We start from the raw sequence: 16,033 nt of genomic DNA on the forward strand, positions 1-16,033 counted from the left end.
GTCTTGAAAGCTAAACACTATCCTGGTCAGATTCGTTTTTGCCAGTTTTGAACTTTATATAAATGGAATGATCCCTAATGAGGCTCGCATCCTAATCCCCAAAACCTTTAAATATATTACCTTGCATAGCAAAGGGGACTTTGCAGATGTGATTGAATTAAGGACCTTGAGATGGGGAGATGGTGCTGGATTATTAGGCGGGCTCAGTGTCATCACAGGTCTTCAAAAGCCGAAGAGGGAAGCAGAAAGGTCAAAATGATGCAGCATGAGAAAGATTCAACCTGCTGTTGATGGCTTTGGAGGTGGAAGAAGGGGGACACAAGCCAAGGAATGTGGGTGGCTTTTAGAAGCAAGGAAACCGATTCTTCCCTGGAGCTTCCGGAACAGAATACAGCCTTGGAATCAACTGTATTTCAGCCATTGAGAGCCATGTTGGACTTCTACAAAACTGTCAGACAGTAAGTCTGTGTTGTTTCAAGTCACGAAATTTGGGATGAATTGTTATAGAAACAACAGGAGACTAATAAAAGTATTTGCTTTTTATGCCTGGCATCTTTCACTCAACATTTTGTTTGTACTATACAATATTCCACTGCATGCATATACCACATTTTGTTCGACTATTGACAGACATTTGGTTGTTTCCAGAGTGGGCTATTGTCAATTGTGCTGCTATGAACATTCTTGTGCATGCCTTTCATTAACATAGCTACATATTTCTGTTGCACATATGTAGGAACAGAATGGCTGGATTATAGGGTATGCATGTATGACGGATGCTGTGATGCATTCCCCAGACTCCCTCTCAGAACTGAAGGATTTGTTCCCCCAGCTGCTGGGAAGCTGCTGGCTGACAGTCCTCAGCTGCCAGCCCTCTCTAAGAAGAGAGGTGCTGAAAAGAGCTCCTTTGCCCAAGATTACACTGCTTACCATTCACCACCTGCAACCATTCAATGACTTGTGGACATGGGAAGGGGGATATAAAGGCCCTCTCCCCATTGCCACTTGGAATAGCTTTGAAGGATCTCTCCAGATTTAGATTCCAGAGGTATCCAGAGTCAGGAGAGGCTTTTGTCAAGGCCACATCTCAACCCAACTCCTCCCTATGCAAACCCCGTTTCCTTCTCTTCCCCTGCAAGTGTTGATGCTTCTAAAGAAGTTGAACACCTCGTCACACGTTTGTTGGGTCATTTGGTCATTTGTGAAGTGCCTGGTCAAGTCTTTTACCCACTTTTCTACTGGGCTGTCTTTCCTGTGGATTTGCAGATATTCTTTCAATATTCTGGATGCAAGTCCTTTGTTGGACATATTTGCCACATATATTCAGAGTTGGATATACTCAGGATGCCTCAACAGTACCAGCTCATGGTGACTCCTAATAACAGTCAGTTACATGAATGCTCATGAATGCTTGAGTCTGATAACTCCTTTAAGGAAAGAATGTTTAGAATGTGAAATTGTGTATGGGTTTAACTGCTGTAACTGGATATAAGATATGGAAGGAGAGGGAAACAGGGCCTTAAAAGGAAAGGTCCAGAATGCTGGTAACACACCCTCAAACTTCGCCACTCCTGGCCTGAAGTGTCCAGCCACAGATATTTAAACACTCAACTTCTTAAAGGTAATCGTAAATAAATATTCATTCATTCAAAGAGTGTCCATGGAAGGTACCAACGGGCCAGCCTTTTCTAGGCACTGAGGAGACAGCTGTGAACAAGAGAGGCACCATCTGTGCTTTCAGGGGATCTAGAGGGAGAGAGACACAACAGCAGGTAAACAAAATAAAATCATTTCAGATAGCTAGCGGTAAACCGAGGGGGTCGGGCGTTAGAGAGAGGGTGAGGTTGAACCAGCAACAGCCGCACCAGGGCACCAGGGCACCAGGGAGATCCCGCCCTCGGCCCCTCCTCTATCTTTGCATACGTCTCTTGATTGGCCAGCGGCGGCCGGCCCCACCTCCCGGAGCGGGCGGCTAGGGAAGCGCGGGGCGGACCCCGCCAAGATGCAGCGGCGGCTCCGGGTGTCGCCGGGCGGGCCGGGGGCAGCGCGGGCCGGAGCCGGGCTGGGGACTCCCGCCGCGGCCCCCGTCCGCCGCATTGTCCCGGGCCCCGCGCCCTGGCCCTGAGCTGCGCCGCCGCAGCGCCTGCCTGCCGCCCGCCGCCCGCGGGGCCATGCGGAGAGCCGCCGGGATGGAGGACTTCTCCACAGAGGAAGAGGAGCCCTGGTACGACCAGCAGGACCTGGAACAGGGTGAGCACCGGGGCGTGGGTGCGGCGGGAGAGCGGGATGCGACCGGCGACCCCTGTCCGCTTCTCCATTGTTGAGCAGTATCACGCCGGGGAGGGCTGGGCTGGACCCGGAGCGGCGGACTCGAGGGTTGATGCGTCTGGAGAATGGGGACGTGGAGAGAGGGAACGCTGCCGGGAACACCCGGGCGGGACCGGCGGAGCCATGCAAAAGTGGGGGGAGCGGCCTTTCTCTTTCCCTGAATGACAGGGGCATACTTCACCCAGCTCACCCACCCCATCTTAGAGGCAGGAACTGTCCAGACGCCCCTGGTATTGTTGGGGGCCTGAGTACTGGCTGGAAGTCTTTGAAGGCGGGGAGGTGGCTCCTTGGTTGTGTTTTGCTGAGAGGAGTGTGTGTGTGTGTGTGTGTGTGTGTGTGTGTGTGTGTGTAGCGGAAAGTTATCCCATTCCAAATCCAGTGGCACCCTTCCCTGCCAGGATTCCTGAGCTCTGAGACACCCAGAAAGTTTCCCCAAGTCCCTTACCCTCTACCCAGGGAGGGTATAGGGGTTTGGGGACCCTGCTGGCCAAGAAGCAGCAAAAACTTGGAGTCTCCAATCTGCCTTCCTGAGGGGAAGGGGGTCTCCTGGCCCTTTCCCTTCCAGCCGTCTCTCAAATGACTCATGGTTTGGAGGGAACCAGGTTTGGGAATTCTGAGCAATGCACCAGACTAGATCCTGAATAAAGGGGGAGCCACCTCCCCCACTTCCATCTGAGGGTAGAGAGGGTGGCTTGAAGGGGGTTAGAATCTGGTGATGAGGTGGCCAAGGTGACATCACTTCAGGCAGGGGGCGGAGCTGTGGGACAGGAAGGAGGAGGAGGCCTAAGAGGGTCAGGGCCAAGGTCTGCTGGAACAGAGTCAAATCCACCCTCTCTTCCCCCAAAGTGCCTCATTCTTGGATGGTTAGAGCTGGAGTGGCAAGGAAACATATCCAGGAGAAGTGACCACCGTCACCCAGCAAACCAGGCGAGTGTGGACACAAGTCTGGTTCAGTGTGTACTAACACCCCTGCTCTGAGTCGCCATCCACAGGGGCCCCAGATGCCTAGATTTGCCCTCGTGTGAGACATCTACCCAGATCCTGGAGCCTTTGTTTCCTGGCCCTGACCCACATCCCCACATGGCCAGATTTGCTGGTAAATGAGACTGTCCTTGTACTTGGGAGTGTGGGTTAATCAGAGCCCCTGGGGGACCAGTGTGGAACTGGGGGTGCTGGGCTGAACTCTGCCGTACTCTTTGCCCTGGAGTCTACCCTCAGCCTCCCTGTGTGGAGTGTGATGTCCACACTGGCTGTGACAACTCCCTCCCCCATCCTGGACACCATCCCCCAAATCTTGCATCCCACAAACACCTATCAGGCTGACACTTAAGTGTTAGACACCATCCTGGGCACTGGGATAGTCTCAGCCCTGGGCTCCTGGGTGCACCCGGGCAGGTGGAGGTGCGCCTATAACTGAGTGTGGGTGTTAAGATGCAGTAAGAGGGCTTCATGGAAGAGGCAGGCCTAGATGGAAAGACTGGACGCTGAGTGCCTGGGAAGATGGCTTCCTGGGAGGCTGATGCTGATATTGCTGCTGTCTCATTTCATTCCCGCACCCCTAACAAAGTCTCTGGCACGCTGCCCGGCCCAGATGTGGGAGAAAGGAGCCAGAGAGTAGGGATGGGAGACATGCTGCTTCCGGAGAGTGAGAGTTGTCGGGATCTGAGCTGGGCTGGGCAGCCGGGCTCTGGGACCAAGGTTGGGGCTGGCCTTGCTGCTCTGCAGCTGCTGGCCTTGTCTTGTGGCCCCAGGAGTATCCAGGGCCCAGGAATAAGGAGGGAAACCAGAAATGAGTCAGTGTCCGAGGAAATTGGAGTTTTGGACCTCAAAACAAATGACCCCTCACCCTGGGCAAGGACAGAATGCCCTCTGTCTCTGTAGTGAGAGCAGAGGGCCTTCTGTTCTGAGACTCAAAGGTTTATGCAAAGGCCTGTCCGAGCTGGAGGGTGAGTAGGGGCAGCCTGGGCACTCGAGGTGGAGGGGATGCTATGCCAAGGTACAGAGCAATGTAGAAGTCCACAGAGCCGGAAAGTAGGAGCCATCTAGAGTGCCGGGGGTGGGTTCGGAGGAAGTCTCAGGCGCAGCCACTGTAGCACCACCTCCTGGAGCCCAGCACAGACAGCTGGGTAATGGGGTGAAGCGTGGGCCAAAGTCCGGCCACACTGGGGATCAAGTGCCTGTTGCATCCCCCTTCCCTGTCCCCAACCCCCCAGTTCTCTTCTGCCCAGCTGCTCCCTGAGCCTCTGACTGGCTCAGGCCGTGGTTTGTTCAGCCAGCCTGGCCTCCCCTCTGCTTTTGTTTCCCCCTGTCCTGAGGGCAGCCCCAACTGTACTTTCTGGAAGCTTGGCCTTCCAGATGCTGTTTGATTTGGATGCTGTTTTGTCCCAGTGGAGGGAGGCAGTTGGGACAAGCAAGGTCCGAGATCCTCACCATGTTCCCTCTGCCCACTGAGACAAGCACCTGTAAAAATAGAGAAAGCCATTGATCGTTAAGCACAGGCTCGCTCTCTCTGCCTGCCTCCCTTCCCAACCTTGGACTAGGCCTGGTGGCCCCTGTGGTACCTCTTTCCGGGCTGAGAGAGGGCTGAGTCACAGATTGGAAGTCCTGGGTGCCTGACCTTGAGTCTCAGCCTTGGGCGAGAGCTCTGACATGGCAAGAGGAGGAAGGTGACCGGACCCAGTTGTGTGGACCCAGAATTCCCGACAGTCATGCCCTGGAGGTTGTAAGCAGGAACTTTGCAGCCCTGCCAGGTGGTTGATCGCCTCCTCCCCCCCGCTTTATCTTTGTCCCTTCATCCCTTCGCCTGTCCCTTGTCCCTTTCCCCTTTCTCCTCCAGAGTCTGTGGGGCCCCACCCCAACCACAATGAGTAGGGAGAGTGGGGTTTCAGGGTTTCTTTTCAAACACATCCCTGTGGCTCCCAGCCATTCCCTCTCAGGCCTCTGGGGCATTGCTCACATCAGCCGGCACTCAGAGGGCAAAACTGCTGAAGCCCACTACAGGAGACCCCGGAAAACTCCAGGGTCCAGGCGGGGGCGGGGGGAGGTGCCCATTCAGACTTGGTACCTTCCCCCAGCTTGATCCAGTGTGACCATTAATATGGTTGGGACAGGCTCTTTATGGCTCTGGCATCTACTTCCTGCTTAGCCAGTTCCCCCATTCTCCCACCCCCAGGCCTCCCCCACCTCTGGTCCAGGGAGAGCTGCGCCCACCCCCAGAGCCACCAGCCCTCCGCTAGGCTGGTGTGCATTGCCCAGCACTTGGCTCCAGCCAGTTCCCTGCCCGGCAGCTTCTAGACTTCTCCTGTGATCCCTCCTAGCAGTTTTGACCAGCTTAGCTTACATTGTGATCCAGTTTCCCTGAGATGATCTCTGAGATTCTCCCCCACCCCAAACAGCTTCTGTTGTGTTCCTCCCCATCCCTGAGTCACTTTGGCTGCCTTCGCAGGGCAAGCTTCTGTGTCCCTGGTTTACAGTGACTTGCAGCTGCTGGCGATAGAAATACACACACAGCTCAGGGGCTCACCTGGCAGGAAAACCATAAAATGCAGTTATTCTTGCCTTTCCTCACTCAGCTTTGGAGCGTGAGGTCTTAGACTCTAGGTAAAGCTGCAGGAACTCCAAGCAGGCCACCCCTGGAGCCTGTCCCCCAATGCCAGCATCAGTAGCAATAGCCTTTTCACAGGCCACCTGCCAGTTCCCAAAGGAGAAAACCCCAATGAGTGTGGGCCTCTGTTCTTTTTCATTGCTACCTGAGTTATTTGATACCATTCGGGGATGAGCCAAATGTTCACCATCTCATTTCAGAAAGTACGAAGATGGTGTGTCTCCCTCATCATGAAGCAGGTGTGGTCCTGCTGGGCTCCCGAATTTCCACCAAGCACTCAACATAACGTAGGGCTGCGGTTCTATGATGCTCACATCAAACCTCACACTTTGCCTCCAGACGCCTTCACACTTTGTAGACATTTGCCCAACTTATAGTTAATAAATTCATATGGCAAGTGGCCCCATTCCCCTATTGGTCTGTATTAGGTAACTGGTTTTTCTTGCCATCATCATCTGAAGTTCATTGCTCAAAGTTGAAGGTTCTTATCTGAGATCTATATGATTTTTTTTTAAGATTTTATGTATTTATTTGAGAGAGACAGTGCACGCAAGAGTGAGGGGAGGAGCAGAGGGGGAGGGAGGGAGATAAGAAGACTCCATGCTGAGCACCAAGCCCAGTGCGGGGGCTCAATCTCAGGACCCTGAGATCATGACCTGACCTGAAACCAAGAGTCAGACGCTCAACTCACTGAGCCACCCAGGCGACCCTGATTTTTTTTAGTGGCTGAGGTAGCTGTTTAAGAAAGCAGCTTTTGTTTTCCCAGGCTAGGTTATTGCAGCCTTTCTCCGGGATACCAGGTTTGCATTCCTCCAGGAAACTCCTCCAGGTGACATCTGGGGCCCAGGGCCCTGCTCCTGGCTGAGGCCCAGCCTGGAGACTCCTCTCTGGCTGTTTTAAAACCTTACTTTTATGTGTGGGAGCAGACTCCAGGCTTGTTCCCAACAGGCAGCTGGGCCTTTTGTCCAGGCCCTCTGGGTTCCAGAAGGTGATGTCAGTCCGACCTCCAGCCTGGCTGAAAAAAAGCCTGAGGCTTTGCTCTCCTTGGCCCACTGGGAGTCACGGCTCTCCTGAGAAGAAAAGCCCCCTCCCCATACCGGTCCGTGCCAAGCAAGGGGCTCAGCTGAAACAACTGTATTGATGAATCTCACTAGGGGGACTATAGAGACCCTCCATCCTCTCGGGAGTCTAGAACGATCACTGTCTGAACAGGGAAAGCATTAAAGACTGAATCCCTGAACCATATCACATCGGCCCCAGAGTTGCCTTTACCCATCTCGATCTGGACTGATACTATCAGCCTGGATCGAGGGCTGTTTTAAGAAACAACCTCATGATGGGAAAAAAGACCCAAGCTTTCCTGGACAGCATTTTGGCAGAATAAATCAGATAGGCCTATTCTTTGTCCCAGTGATTCTGTTTCTGGGAAAGGATCTTCAGGATGTAGGCAGTGATTTGCACCAAGATCTTTGTAATATGAATTTTTTTACAGTTTCATTTTTTTTAAGATTTTATTTATTTATTTGAGAGAGAGAGAGAGAGCACGAGTTGGGGAGGCAGGGCAGAGGGAAAAGCAGACTCCCCGTTGAGCACAGGGAGCCGGACGCAGGGCTCGACCCCAGGACCCTGAGATCATGACCTGAGTGGAAGGCAGATGTTCAACCAACTGAGCCACCCAGGCAACCCCAGTTTCATTTTTAACAGAGAGAAAAAAAATGGGAAATTCCTAAAAGTCCAACAGTAAGGGCTACTTAGGGACCTATATACAATAGAACGTTCACACCCACTAAAAACGGCCCTGTAGATCTATGTGGACACACAAAGCTGTTTATGCCAAACTGTGAAGTGAAAAAAGCAGGTACCGAAAAACATTCTGTTCACACAAAATCGTGCCTGCAGCTGCTCTAAGCCCAGAGAGCTGTTTAGAAGGATGGTTACCCGCATGTCTCTCTAAGTGGGGTATTTTCTTCTACCTACGTGCTCCCCCCTCCTCCCCTGCCCCGCACGGACCATAATTCTAATTACTTACAAATGGCACTATTCTTTGATAACTATTTGAGTTCACGTCCATGTGTTTGTAGAATTCCCAGTTATAGATCTAAGAGATGAGGTACGTTTTCAAGTAATATTTTGGTCACCTTTGTTAACCTTTCTGTGCTGTTTGATTTTTTACATCAAGTACACCTTCACACAAGCCTTAAAGCAATTTTCAGAAGAAAAGAGTCTTAAAAAAAAAAAAAGAGGGGCGCCTGGGTGGCTCAGTCGGTTAAGCAGCTGCCTTTGGCTCAGGTCATGATCCTGAGGTCCTGGGATCAAACCCCACATCGGGCTCCCTGCTCAGCTGGGAGTCTGCCTCTCCCTCTCCCTTTCCCTCTGTATGCTTGCTCATGTGTGCTCTCTCTCTCAAACAAATAAATAAATCTTTAAAAAGGAGGGGGGGGGAGGAGGGGGAAGGGAGAAAGGAAGGGCCTTGTGAACTCCACCAGAACCTCCTTAAGGTCCTTGTCCCCACCACCAGTCTCTGTCTCCTGGGTAAGCTGCCTGAATCTTTTTTTTTTTTTTTTTAACAGCTTTACTGAGATGTAATTCACACACCAGGCAATTCACTCACTTAAAGTGCACAGCAATGCAACAGTCTCCAGTATATTCACAGTGGAGTCATCCCAATTGTCAGCTTTAGAACATTTCCATCATTCTGCTTAACTCTTCTTAGAAATAAAAGAAATAATATATTTTCCCTTGATAATAATAAATACACCGTTCCCTTTGTTTCTTTTTTTTTTCTTCTTTGACAGAGAGAGACAGAAACAGAGAGAGCACAAGCAGGGGGAGCAGCAGAGGGAAAGGGAGATGCAGGCTCTCCTCCAAGCAGGGAGCCCAATGTGGGGCTCAATGCCAGGACCCTGGAATCATGACCTGAGCTGAAAGCAGACTTTTAACTGACTGAGCCACCCAGGCGCCCCTGTTTCTAAGAAGAGTGAGGCAGATATATGGAGGAATATCTACCCCAAATGTCTAGTTACCCTCGCACAACCCCAGACCCACTAGAGAGAATTTTTAGGGATTCCAGCACCTGCCACTTCCTTTTAACCCTTCCCCCTCCCCGCCACATAGCCCCCTAAAAACAGGCTAGATCCCCTCCCAGCCTGACAGTGTTCATGTACCTTCGACTGGGATGGGGGAGAGTGGCTTGCAGTCCTGTAGGGCACAAGAATCAGGGCTGCTTGGGGGAAGGGGATGACGGTTTGGCTGCCCAGGGAAAGGAGGTTTCTGAGAGGGGCCCATGTCATTAGAGCCAAACGGTGCCTGACCAAGGCCAGGAGACCTGAATTCTGCTTCCAATGTGGCCGTAACCTTGGGCAGGTCATTCTTCCCTCTCCCTCTCCAGCCTGTCGTCCACTGAATAAGGAGGTTAGGCCAAACAGCTCTGAAGCCTCAACCAGTTCTGATACCCAGCAAGCCTCTCTGTTCCCTTCCCATCATCTCAGCGAGCTCCTAGTCACCCTTCCAAACCCAGCTTGCGAGCTGCCCATTGCCGGAGCCTCCAACTGACCCCGGGAGGAATGAGCTCACCCTTACCTATCATCCCAGGGCGCTTTCCCCATGATTGTCTTAGCACATTCCTCCCACCCATTCTTTCAAGGATTATTTTTTCATTTATTTATTTGAGAAGGAGAGAGAGAGGGAGAGAGCACAAGCTGGGGGGAGGGGCAAAAGAGGAGAAGCAGACTTCCTCACTGAGCAGAGAGCCCGATGTGGGGCTTGATCCCAGGACCCTGAGATCATGACCTGAGCCGAAGGCAGATAGATTCTTAACCAACTGAGCCACCCAGGTGCCCCTCACTCATTCTTTCAGAAAATATTTATTATGCACCTACTCTATGCCAGGTACTCTTCCGAGTGTAATATTCCAAGATATTGGTGAACAAAATGGGGAAAATCCCCGCCCTGTGGGCTTACAATTAGTCGGGGGTGGGGGGGGGCAGCGGAGATGAACAAGATAAGCGAGCAAATAGTTTGGTAAGTGAGATGGTGGTATGTGCTAAGGAGAAAAACTAAGCCGAGCCGGAGTATGAGGTGGGGGAGGGTGTGACTTTGAATCAGTGGTTGGGGAAGGACTCCTGGAGAAGGTGCTATTTAAGCACAGATCTGAAGGTGGAGAGGAATGAGTCCTGGGAATGTCTGGGGAGCAGACATCCCAGACAGAAGCGATAGTCAGACAGTCAGTGCAAAGTAGGAGCTCCTGGCTTACCTTCCCTCCCAGGCCTGGAAGCTCCTGAGGGCAGCTCTGTGTCCTGGTCCCCAGAGCACAGCCCACAAGGAATGCTCAGAACATTGATGGGAGTCTTCTGAGCTCGTTCAGCTGTTCATTGTTGCTCCCACCCTCTGCGCACTCTCCACCAGACTTGCACTTGGCCGCAGAGCTGGGGAAGACGCTGCTGGAGAGGAACAAGGAGCTGGAGGAGTCTCTGCAGCAGATGTATTCCACCAATGAGGAGCAAGTGCAGGAGATCGAGGTGAGGGGCCACATAGGCCCTGCATGTGCTCCCCCGCCCGTTAAGGACCCCTTGGCCAGTGGTGCCTTTGTGTAACTTAGAGAAAGGTGCCCTCTTAGCAGACACAGCTTTGGCCCCATAGCCTTGTGCAGTCCACAACCTGTACAACTATCCTGGGTAGCCCTATCGCACCACCATCTTTACGCCCCACTCTGTGGCAAATTTGCCAAAGCAGACGTGTTCCTAGAAGTGGGAAGAGGTCCAGGTGCACCCATTTTCCCCAACCCTGTTCTGAAAGGGTACTCAATCTTCTCCCCTCCAGTACTTAACCAAGCAGCTGGACACGCTACGGCACATGAATGAGCAGCATGCCAAAGTATACGAGCAGCTGGACCTGACAGCCCGAGACCTGGAGCTGACCAACCAGAAGCTGGTGCTGGAGAGTAAGGCTGCCCAGCAGAAGATCCATGGGTGAGGGCCGGGTGGCGGGCTGGGGGGCGAGCGAGGGAGAGGTCAGGTTGGGTTGCATGGGGGCATATGGTCCAGTGGGTGGGACCCATGCTCCTCCCAGAAGGTCAGGCCTGGGGACTCGGGATGGCAGTGAAATTGCCCTTGTCAGTTTTGGGTGGTTTCACGTTCAGGCCGTAATCCCTCTGGAAGCACCAGCTACACACCAGCCTCTGATTAGGCGCTGGGGATACAGAGACCGCCCGGCCCTCTGGGAGCTCACAGCCCAGAAGGGAAGGCGGGCACGTAAATACTTTATCGCGGGGCAGGATGGTAAGTGCTCAAAGGGTGTAGGAGGAACCAAGATGGCACAGAGGAGAAGGGCGGGTCCCTGGGCTCACACCGAGTTCTCGTCCGACCTCTGCACCAGGCAGCAGGGGCTCAAGGCTGCCCATCTGTCCCCATCCTTGCATCCCGTTAAAATCCCCGCCATGTGCGCCCCCGCCCCCAGGCTGACGGAGACCATCGAGCGCCTGCAGGCGCAGGTGGAGGAGCTGCAGGCCCAGGTGGAGCAGCTGCGGGGCCTGGAGCAGCTGCGCGTGCGCCGTGAGAAGCGGGAGCGCCGGCGCACCATCCACACCTTCCCCTGCCTGAAGGAGCTGTGCACCAGCCCCCGGTAGGTGAGGGCGCGGGTTGAGGGAGCGGGGCGGGGGGTAGGGGCAGCCCGACCCTGCACCGACCCTGCACCGTGTCCCCTGGAGGAAGGAGAGGGTGGGCCCCAGGCGGCAGGTGGGAATGAGAGTTGGGCACCAGCAGGCTCTCCGAGGGGCTTGTCCCGCCTCCAGCAGCCGTGAGCCCCCGCCGCGCGATCGCTGCTCTAAGTGAGCTCATTCCCTGGGCGCTACCATGAGGTATGTTTATCATCCTCACCACTCAGACGAGGAAACGGAAGCGCAGAGGTTGCGTGAGCTTATCCAAGGTCACCTCTTCAATAAACTAGAATTCCAGCTCGGGAGGAGTTAACCACTACACCTTTCAGTTCCCCTTTTTTTTTCTTTAGCGAGGAAAGTGGGGGGAGGGCAAAGGGAGAGGGAGAGAGCATCTTAAGCAGGCTCCACACTGGGTGTTCCCATTAAATCTCAAAGGGATGGGCTCTTAATATAAAAATACATAACTGGGGGGATGCCTGGGTGGCTCAGTTTGTTGGGCATCTGATTCTTGGTTTCAGCTCAGGTCATGATCTCATGGGGTTGTGAGATGGTGCCCACCAGGGGCTCCACGCTCAGCAGGGAGTCCACTGGAAGATTCTCTCCCTCTACCCCTCCCCCCTACAGGCACCCACTCTCTCTCAAATAGGTAAATCTTTTTAAAAGAAAATTTTTAAAAATACGTATTGTGTATTTAGTGGGTGTTTCAATAAAGGGCCTGGCAGGAGACAGCGCCTTGCACAGAGTGATTAATGAAGAGGTGTGGACGAAGGTGTAGGGAAACCGCAGGGACCAGTACTGCAGTATCCCAGGGTTGCAACAGCAAGGGGCTGTTGCCATCCTTAGGCCTAAAGCGGCCAGGGGAATGGAGGTTACTGGAAGGCCAGGAGGTGCTGCCCAGCCAGCATTAACCAGGGAAGGAGTCTGGGGAAGACCTTCCCCGACCTCCCTCCGCTCCTACCGTCCGACCTCCTGCCCGTGCCTCCCGCTGGTTGAGCTCAGGAGAGAGCAGAAACCTGAGGCAGTTCACCGTGGTCAGCCGCCCAGGGCAGAGAGCAGGGAGAGAAAGGGCAGAGAGTGGATCTAGAGGGGCAAACAGAATATCCTCCCCAATGCTTGCGAGAGGTGTTACGTGTGGGGAGCTGGACCCGGGACCTTGGCCTTGACCGGATGTCTGCGGGCCCTCCCCTGCCCCCTTTCAGGTGTGAGGATGCCTTCCGCCTGCACAGTTCCTCCTTGGAGCTGGGCCCGCGGCCCTTGGAGCAGGAGAACGAGCGGCTGCAGACCTTGGTGGGTGTGCTGCGTTCCCAGGTGAGCCAGGAGCGGCAGCGCAAGGAGCGGGCGGAGCGCGAGTACGCGGCCGTGCTGCAGGAGTACTCGGAGCTGGAGCGGCAGCTGTGCGACATGGAGGGCTGCCGCCTCCGCGTGCAGGAGCTGGAGGCCGAGCTGCTGGAGCTGCAGCAGATGAAGCAGGCCAAGACCTACCTGCTGGGCCGGGAGGACCACCTGGCCGAGGCCCTGCTGGCGCCCCTCACCCAGGCCCCCGAGGCCGATGACCCCCAGCCCGGCAGCGGGGTCGACTCGGCTGCCCAGGACGGCGTCTCCTCGCCGGCCGCCTCCCCGGGCCACGCCGTACGCAAGAGCTGCAGCGACACTGCGCTCAACGCCATCGTGGCCAAAGACCCAGCCAGCCGGCATGCGGGCAACCTCACGCTGCACGCCAACAGCGTGCGCAAGCGGGGCATGTCCATCCTGCGGGAAGTGGACGAGCAGTACCACGCACTGCTCGAGAAGTACGAGGAGCTGCTGAGCAAATGCCGGCAGCACGGCGCTGGGGTGCGGCATGCTGGCGTGCAGACCTCGCGGCCCATCTCCCGAGACAGCTCGTGGAGAGACCTCCGTGGGGGCGAGGAGGGCCAGGGGGAGGCCAAGGCAGGTGAGAAGAGCCTGAGCCAGCACGTAGAGGCTGTGGACAAGCGGCTGGAGCAGAGCCAGCCGGAGTACAAGGCGCTTTTCAAGGAGATCTTTTCCAGGATCCAGAAGACCAAGGCTGACATCAATGCCACCAAAGTCAAGACGCACAGCAGCAAGTAACCCTTTCCCCGCCTGCAGCCTCCCCCAGGGTCCGGCCATGGGGCCCCTCCTGCCTAGGCCATGCAGCCTCTGGTGAGGGAGGGAGCCCATCAGCAGCAATACGGCCCAGGGGAGGCTGCTGTCTGGCCCAGGGAGTGTGTGGGGGATGCAGCTGTTCTCTGCTCACTCGGGAGGTGGCCAACACCTAACACATCTTGCCTCCCAGGACCCTCCACCATCCTGCGTCAGCCCGAAGACGCAGCTAAGAGTTGCAAAGCCAAACGTCCCCCCTCCCCCAGGGATTCCCAGCTCCCCAGCGCTTGGCTTCCTGACCCTGGGCCTTGTTCACAGATTTGTGGCCAGGCTTCTGAAAGCCATTCTGGACCATTTGGCCTTTTTTTGTTTTTTTCCCAAAGTTCTTTTTTTTTTTTTTTTAGAGATTTGCAATGCAAGGTCTCCCTGACCCCTTCCCACAACTGGAAACACTTGAAGGGGGATCCCAGAGCCAGCTGTTGCAGGTTCCAAGGGTCTCCTGGGCCACCCACTGCTTCTCCCCAGTTGCAACACGCTGTCATTCCCTTAGCACCAGCTGCCCCACCCCCTGGGTCCTGACCAGGTCAGAGACAGCCCCTGCCATGCAGAGCAGAATGCCGCAGACAGGCCTGGAATGCCCCCCACTTCTCCCTGGAGACCCTCAGCCCACTGCAGATCTGTAGCCAATCAGAGGAGGGGAACAGGGAGCCCCTCGGCAGCCATACGTGAACAGTGCGCCCTGCATCCCTCAGAGCCAGCCTCCCCAGGCTCCAGCCCTGGAAATGCCTTCTGGCCAGTAAGCCTTCCAGCAGCCTGGGCGGTGGGGAGGCCCCATCTCTGCACGCCACCTCTGACTCACCAAGCTTGGCCTCTGCCTGCCCCCATCTCAGGGACCATGACGTGTCTCATTCACTCCCATGCTCTCCACAGGCCGACCCCTCCTCAGATCATGCCTGCTGCCCCCAGAAAGTCCCAGGTGTGTGCCACCAGCCAGTGGTCCCAGCATCCACCCCTGCCCCCTACACTGGGGACTGCCCAAGATTCCTACCCTATACTGAACAGTATTGAAATGTGACCTGGTGGGGAGCATATCTCCTCTCTCCCACAGAATGCCTGTTCTTAACCTCCCACCTTTGTGGGGGCTTTTGAGGACCCACCTGGGTCACAGGTTAAACCTTTGTTTAAGGCTTCAGAAAGTCCAGCTTCAGCTAAGAGACGTCCAGGTCCCCAGCTTGCCCTGAGCAGTTCTTCAGAGTTTCCAGTTCCTTCTACCACCCATCCTGAGATCCTAGAAATGGGAGGAGCCACACAGCCTGGTGGAAGGGGCGGTGGAAGGGGGCAGCCCCGGCCTCTGTGCTGGGAACCCAGCAGGGACCTTCATGCCTTATCTGTTTCTAAGGGGTAAAGGGGTTTTCTTAACAAGCATGCCCGACCTCCCTGGAGGCGCTACCCTGCTCTCTGGGCGGCACTGTGATGAGCGCTGTCCGCTGGTCTTTCCGTTCACACATCTTGGAACCCTTTGTCCTTTGGAGCTGGGCAGCTCCCAGCTCTCCGTGTGTCTCTGTCATCTAGGGTGGAGGGGATAGGGTGGGGGAAGGGCTCCTGCCTGTTTGCTCCCCAGTTCTGTAGCGGCCGACCAGCGTCACCTTTGAAGTATACATGAGAGAAATATATTTACAAATGCTTTATTCTCTTCTTTAATAAAAAATGCATCAGTATTCTAAAATCAGAATTGGCCCTAGAGCCATGGTCCTGTCTTTGTGCCTCTCACACAACCCTCCTCTCATCACATAGCTCTGGGGATGAGGGGTGGGAAAGGGGCATCCCTGAGTTTCACTCCCCTGGGATTTGCAGCCCAACAGCCGAATGCCTGGGGGTGTTATTGGGACTGGGCAGATTCCTGGGTGAAGGAAGCAGGTTCCGGGACCAAGGGGGCAGATTTTCCCATTCACTCTGTGCTGTCTGCTCAGCCCTTCAGGGAGGAAGCAAGGTGGGTCTGGAATAGAGCTAGTTAAGACTAGATTTCCCACCCCAGTGCTGCAGAGGAAAAAAAAAAAAAAAAAAAACCACCGGACTTCTGAAAGTAAAGAGAGTTCCTTATCATCCCCTTGTGGTAGCTAACTTTTGTTGTCTGCTGACTTTGCGCCAGGCAGCGTCAACCCTGGGAGGCAGCTATAAAGTCTCTGTTCTACTGATGGAGATGCTGAGGCCTTGGGGTTAAGTTAGTAATTCAGAGTCACATAGAAATATTCAAACCCCGAACTGACCAGTTCCACTCTGCAACACTGCACATACCTATCTCCGTAATGTTTAGTTTTAAGAGCCAGTTGGACCCAGGCCACTCC

At 54.6% G+C, this 16,033-nt stretch overlaps 1 protein-coding gene across 1 annotated transcript; it reads left to right on the forward strand.

The window, feature by feature from the left end:
- Positions 1 to 2,080: 2,080 nt before the first annotated feature.
- Positions 2,081 to 15,417, forward strand: CDR2L (cerebellar degeneration related protein 2 like). Its single transcript, XM_002919830.4, has 5 exons — positions 2,081 to 2,250; positions 10,337 to 10,449; positions 10,751 to 10,899; positions 11,387 to 11,551; positions 12,785 to 15,417. The coding sequence occupies exons 1-5, from the start codon at positions 2,172 to 2,174 to the stop codon at positions 13,674 to 13,676; spliced, it is 1,398 nt and encodes a 465-aa protein (XP_002919876.1). The 5' UTR covers positions 2,081 to 2,171; the 3' UTR covers positions 13,677 to 15,417.
- Positions 15,418 to 16,033: the final 616 nt, after the last annotated feature.

The sequence above is a fragment of the Ailuropoda melanoleuca genome, chromosome 13 (assembly GCF_002007445.2).
Source record: "Ailuropoda melanoleuca isolate Jingjing chromosome 13, ASM200744v2, whole genome shotgun sequence".
NCBI classification, from domain to species: Eukaryota; Metazoa; Chordata; class Mammalia; order Carnivora; family Ursidae; genus Ailuropoda; species Ailuropoda melanoleuca.

What these genes read in the sequence shown, in the direction of transcription:
- CDR2L (XM_002919830.4), top strand. Translation starts at nt 2,172, where the DNA reads ATGCGGAGAGCCGCCGGGATGGAGGACTTCTCCACAGAGGAAGAGGAG. An exon ending in GCCCAGCAGAAGATCCATGG is followed by an intron (nt 10,900 to 11,386) that starts GTGAGGGCCGGG and finishes CCCCGCCCCCAG; the next exon opens with GCTGACGGAGACCATCGAGC. An exon ending in GAGCTGTGCACCAGCCCCCG is followed by an intron (nt 11,552 to 12,784) that starts GTAGGTGAGGGC and finishes GCCCCCTTTCAG; the next exon opens with GTGTGAGGATGCCTTCCGCC.